The sequence below is a fragment of the Aedes albopictus genome, chromosome 1, assembly GCF_035046485.1.
Source record: "Aedes albopictus strain Foshan chromosome 1, AalbF5, whole genome shotgun sequence".
Lineage (NCBI taxonomy): Eukaryota > Metazoa > Arthropoda > Insecta > Diptera > Culicidae > Aedes > Aedes albopictus.
Genome location: NC_085136.1, coordinates 28,584,119 through 28,590,520, shown reverse-complemented (window position 1 = coordinate 28,590,520; position 6,402 = coordinate 28,584,119). Strand labels below are relative to the sequence as shown.

At 39.8% G+C, this 6,402-nt stretch overlaps 1 protein-coding gene across 1 annotated transcript; it reads right to left on the bottom strand.

Moving 5' to 3' along the window:
- Positions 1-4,427: 4,427 nt before the first annotated feature.
- On the bottom strand, positions 4,428-5,310 carry LOC109428434 (large ribosomal subunit protein uL22m). Its single transcript, XM_019704191.3, has one exon. The coding sequence runs from the start codon at positions 5,127-5,129 to the stop codon at positions 4,470-4,472; it is 660 nt and encodes a 219-aa protein (XP_019559736.2). The 5' UTR covers positions 5,130-5,310; the 3' UTR covers positions 4,428-4,469.
- Between the last annotated feature and the right edge of the window lie 1,092 nt (positions 5,311-6,402).

Here is a 6,402-nt window from a genome sequence, read left to right as displayed (position 1 = left end):
AATTCTTGAAGACGATCGATTTAACAGAATTTGTAAAATCATACACATTTGTAATTGTAGAGGAACACTGCGGTAAAATAAGGTATTTTTTAATATGGCAATATTTTTTTCTGTAATGATACAATACACTGACTGTCCTACCCAAGACACATTATTTAAAGTTTTCCATTTATACCTTAGCTTTTACAAAAAAAAAAAACAATTGTAATTCTCTACAACAGTTCTATTAAAAAAGTCCAAGATTTAAAATCAAAATTTAAGAAAAATCTAAAATAAATCTTATGATTAAGTTTTGAACGATAAATCTAGTATCTGCGATATAGTATCTTTAGATTACAAAAATATAGATCATGTTTAAGAAAAAATTATGATTCTCATGTAGATGCAATAGAAATTATTATCCTGGACCTTCAATTTTAAGGGTGGGCACCAACTTAATTTTTTGTTGTTCAAAGCGTTTTACAAATGTACAAGAAAGTTGTTATTAAGCTTTGGCAAAAATGACTGAAAATAAATAAAATGCAAAAATGTTGAACTCTCACGAGAGTAATTATTTGCTCCCATGTTGAGAACACATATTATGAAATAAGAGTTACATGTAAAATTACCTTAATCCGGATTAGAACGCGAGACCTGTCGATTGCCAGCCACATGCCTTCCTATCTGCGCCATCTTAGAGATGGTGAGATGTAGCAACCAAAGCAAAACATAATCTTCCCATGACTCAATAAGGATCACACCTGAACTTGTGTTCAGCAGTGGTGAATTAGCACAGCACGTGGTAATCAACTGATCAACACCTTATACTTCAACAGCTGTTCAGCCCAAAACACGTGTTTTCCATTCTGATTTCGCTGTCAGTATTTTTATCGCACGGGGAGAAAACTTGTATCGAATGCGGCCAAAAAGCCTTATTGAAGATATTGTTTCCAGGCGAACTAATTGCGATATGAATATGTTTTAATTTGTATTATTCAATATCGATCTTTAAAAATGTATGACAATATGTGATGCGGTATTGTCTTGGACATGGTGCATTCACAGCTTCTGCTCAGGTAATCTACTCATGCTCAGTCGAAGATCCGTCAAGCAAATTTTTTATTTATGCTTTTGCCATGGAATCTTGATATTATGTTCAATAAATAGTGCATAAGGATGTTTAGGGATACTTGAAATATGTCGATTTCTGAATGCTTTGGTTATCTAGGTGACTGTGGGAACAATATTCAGTAAACACGACAGCACTGAAATGTCAAATGCAGCGATCCAAGCGTCTCGTACACTTCTCTGAAGCAATACCTTCTTGGTGGTTCCGGAGAGACGTAGGGTTTGGCGACCATAGGAATGTGTTTTAGTGGGTCGAGGAGAGAGTAGTCCTGGCTTCTACCGGCATTGTAGAAGACGGCCTCAACCCCACACTACCCTAACCTTCCTGTTAGGGTGTCTGTTGAGCAGATTTATCCCCCTATGGTTTAGAAGGAAAAAAAAAGCGTCTCGTACAATCGAACTGCTGCAGAAGATAAAAAATATAATAATCAAGGTACAAGATATCTTGTTACAGACTGATAATAATAAATAAATGCCTCATTTTTACGTTGATTACGTCTCTTGACACTCTATGTTAAACTACATAATTCTATTCTGTTTTATTTTATGTGATTCGTTTGAAGTTTTGGTTCTTTAATAACTTGGTTGTCTAAACAGTTTTAGTCATGATTTATCCCATAATCCGAACAAAGTTCCGAGTCAAACTATGACAGGCTGAAGGCGTTTATTTGACAAGTGAAAAGCACATTGTTCAGGAGCATATGCTTATCGATACATCAGCTTAATAAGATGCAGACAAATGTTGTTAAACTCTTTTGTTAAGGAATCAATGCTTGTCGAATAAATTTCTTGTTAAACTTTTGAAAAGTGTTTTAATTTATCATTGTTGATACCGATGAGGAAAGTCGAACATTGACTATTTTCTCAATTGAAAAATCATTTAAACAGTAATGTGCAGAGCATAATTTTAGTTCAGCTATTATTACCAATAATTAAGCAACAATTCAGCAAGCTTGCTTGTTTGTGGCTTGCAATTGTTAGTTGGGACGATAAGTTGGGTAGCGAGGAAGCAGACATGCGTCGCGTTGCCATCAACCGAGGCCGAATTTATTGGAGCAGCTGAAGTTGCTGCTTTGGAACCGGAAGCTTATGGCAGACGTAGGCGAATCGGCGAGTAAAATCCTGCCCTACGAGGATAATCAAAGTGCGATCCGGCAACTGGAGTCGGAACGGCTGGAACGAATATCCAACCTTGGACCTCGTTCAACAAGGTATGCTGACCGTAATCTACTGCCCTCTGAGCATATAATAGGGTCCAAAAAATGAGTAAATATGTACTCTTGAACCATTTATTGTGGTTTAAAACAAGAATCCCGATAGGACTTTAGGAGCCTATTGCGGACATGCTAACCAAGCCATTGAATAAAATTAAGTTGATGAAGCATCGATCCAAGGCTGGTGTACTTCCTGGGGGTTTCGAGGAGGAGCGTTGAGATAGCTCAATCGAAGCACTCGGTTGAAATCCACATATAAAATGTATAATCGCAGCGACCTGTGTAAATATAGAATAATATTTTTTATGCAATTCAGTATCATAATTTATATTTTATCTAACTCATTTTAGTATCATAATGGCCAATTTTTCCGAACTGGTTCATTATGCAACTGAAATGAGTTGCATAATAAAAAAGTTGAATAATGTTCATAATGCAACTCATTTGAGTTGCATTATGAACATTATACAACTCAAATGAGTTGCATTATGAAAAAATCATTGCATAAAATTTTGTATGGAACTCGTTGCAAAATTCAATTTTTTCAGCACTCTTCGTATTTATCTAACTCGGCAAGCCTCGTTGGATAAATGTACGACTCGTGCTGAAAAAATCAACTTTTTGCAACTCGTTACATAAATAACTATTTCATTCCACGATTTGTATATAGCGATTTTGTTGAATGGTAGGTACATCCTTGGAGGTGCATCACACAGCTCAGTGGAGAGCTAGGTATTAACTGATAGGTAAATGGAAATCTATATCTATCTATATTATATATATAAAAATGCAGCGGCATACGTGGGACCGCGCATAACTTGCGAACGGGTGGTCCGATTTGGGTCGTCTAAGTTTTGTTCTGTTAGTTTTCACCCAAGGAAGGTTTATGAGGCCTAAAACATGGGAAAATTGAGAGTTTGAAAAACGGGTTTTTATACATTTTGAACGGGGACTTGGTTGCTTGGCTAGACACTTGAAACGTCAAAAAACGCAGTAGGCAAGACAAAGTTTGCCGGGTACAGCTAGTAAATTGTAAATATGTTATACCTAGATTGAATAAAGGAGAGGCACTGAGCTGGTAGCGATATCAGTCAGTGCCTGGGGTTGGAGAGCAAAGCCTCGCTTGTGTTTTTATTTCCAATAGATTTCACGTCCAGTGAAAAAAGCACGTGCTCCTCGGGGATCTGCATTCTTGTTGTTTGTTGTGCGAACTCAAAACTTTTTTTTTACGTGTTGTTTTTTTTATTCAACAATATTTTCCAGGACTCCTGCCAGAAATTGGGCCATCTGGTAGGTGGTGGATCCGAAAGTCGAAACTACTGGCCTCAAAGGTCTGCCTTCCTTGCGCAGCTTCGGAAAGCCGTGGATTCTGGGGGGATTATAGCTCGATATTTTAATTTCCCGATGTTCACTTTTCTCTATACATTTCTGTTCCAGCCACCCATCAACCGTTACATTTATCTTCCTCATGATTCTTTTGGATGGGTCAGTTCGTAGCTTCAGGTAGGTTTCTTTTTGTTGCCCTTATCTGCTTTTGTTATGAGCAAATTCGATGTTTGATGTTTTTTTTTCGATGATCACACGTATTGTCGCGCTTATCTTTTATTAGTCCTGTGGCGGTCGTACGCTCGCAAGGCATACCGCCGCATGACAGTCGCAAGGCAGAACAAAAGAAAAAGTGTTCCCGCCAAAAACAAAAGCACGTGCGGGTTTCGCGAAGTGACAGATGTTTTTGAATGTATTTGTGACGAACGGCAAGAGTGGCTCAGTGGAATGAGTGTTCTTGCTGTCAAACCCCATATAATGGAATTATCTACTTTTAAATCTGGTGACGCTGTTATGATTAGTGACTGTCGCGCTTATATCAGAAACCAGAGGTAGATAATCGCCATATTCTGATTTTTCTTGAGAGGCATAATAGTAATTCAAATTTAAAGAATTCCGACAGTTTCTAAATCATACAAAAGCTTGTAAAAAACGTGTAAGAATAGTACCGGATTGTTTTTCCCGCAACATATTTTTCTTTGTAACGCTGAAAATGTTTAAGAGTTAGGTAACATTTTTTAAGGGCATGTTCACATAAAATATTCAACATCATAAGGCAAATTTCAAACCGAAACTATCATCCTTTTATTCCAACACAAACCTCTACAGCGAATTGATAACCTTCCGCTTTCGCATGGACTCCAGCCACTCCTGCAGCATCTGGTCGCCACTCTTCGGTTCCTGTCCCGGGTAGTAATTCTCCGGTGGGCTTCCCTCCTCCAGCCGGACAAAGTAGTGCGAATGTTTGTACTCGACCTCACCGAACCGGCCCCGTCCGTGCCGACGGAAACCCTTGAACACTCGCCCCTTGCCACAGAACGATTCCGCCACCCACAGGTTTGACCGGAACTCCACATTATGCTGCTTGACGGCCATTTCCACCGCCTCCAGAATCGCTTCCTTCACTGCGGCGGCTCCCTTCTTATCGATGAAGGACAGCTGCTTGACGGCTTCGTCCACCGACATGCCCCGCACGAAGCTGGCAATGTACCACATCTTTTTCGGGCTGTACTTGATGTTGGTCTTCTGGTGGCACACGAAAGCTGGCCGGGGGGTTTCGTCCGGTGTTTGCGGTGCGTACACGATTTTGTTGTAATCGAGCCATCGTTTCGGGCCGGTACTGTGACTGTTCCACTTCTTGGACAACGTGCTGCTCGTGTGGAATTGGTTGGTGGCGACCGCGGGGAAGGCGGTTAAGGCCGGCATTAAGCGGTTGGAACTGCCGATGGCCAGCCGGCTGAAGTTACGCAACAGATGGGACATTGGTCCGCAGGGTTTTAACAGAAATTTTCACGGAAAACACTTATTTTTTCGATAAAATTTGTGCTGGACTGCAGGATGCGATTATTAAAGTGTCTCGAGTATACCAAAGTGGCGAATCCTGGTCGTTTTGACAGGTCTCCTGCTCGATTGGAACTATGGGGATGACAGCAAATCGGCTGTTCCAATTTTGACGTTTCTCCTCTTTGTTATTCCAGACTCGTTAGCGATTATGTATTCGCTTTTTGACAGATATTATATTTTGTTTTGGTCTGACTTTCCGTGCGGATGCGTGCAATGCGCAGGGTTGACTGGAAGGTGATTATTACGAGGGGTAATTCGTGAAGAAGCAAACACAAAAAACATCGAATCACATTGAGAAAAACTTAATAAAATCCGGGACAAAATGGTTTTATCTAGAGTGACTGGAGAGTGGCGTCATGTTCCGATTTTGACAGGTCTCCTGCTCGTTTGGAACGCGCGTTTGTATGAATTTGACAGGAATTTGACACATGATCTTTGTTCCAATTTTGACATTGACGCCACTCTAAGTTAAAGGCACTCTAGTTTTATTGATTTATTGATTGATTTGTCTTTATTAAAGAGACTTTCAACTCTAGTTTTATCTATTGCTGGCTGCACCACAAACGAAGATATATAAATTCGTCTGAGGCAGCACCCCAAATGAATTAAATGCTTTGACTGTTTTCCTACCCTCCGCATCAACCAATGCGGCGCTAGCTTCTATGCGCGAAAGATCACTAAAAGTAAATCACAAAAATATTGTATGGCGAATAGCACCTAATGGCGTATTTCTCGAAGTGAAACACATTATTCGAAAAAATATTTGGTAGCGGTTGTGCACAATGATGACCGGTTTGGTGCCTACCAAATATTTTTTCGGTAAAAGCTTTTCATTTCGAGAAATTCGAGTTTAGATGCTTTTCGCCATACAAAATAAAATGATTCTATTCCTATTGACCAACACTCTTGGTCCACAAATGTCGCAACTGTTTCGCATCTAGTACGCTGTGTTGCTGGCAACAATGGGAAGGATGCACACCTGGGGACTGCGAAAATGCTTGTTCAGATATCTCCATTCCCCGCTGTCAAAATATCTCCATCGAGCTGTCACAGCTCCACGGTCACGTGGAAAGCATGGTAAATTATAAAAACTGTTAGTGCATTGTAGTTTATTTTGAAACAACGATACATGTTCATCATGTTCAGCTTTGAACAAGAGAACATTTTGGAGTCATGGGGATCACTCATGTAT

Coding starts and splice junctions, on each gene's coding strand:
- LOC109428434 (XM_019704191.3), bottom strand. CDS start 5,129: ATGTCCCATCTGTTGCGTAACTTCAGCCGGCTGGCCATCGGCAGTTCC.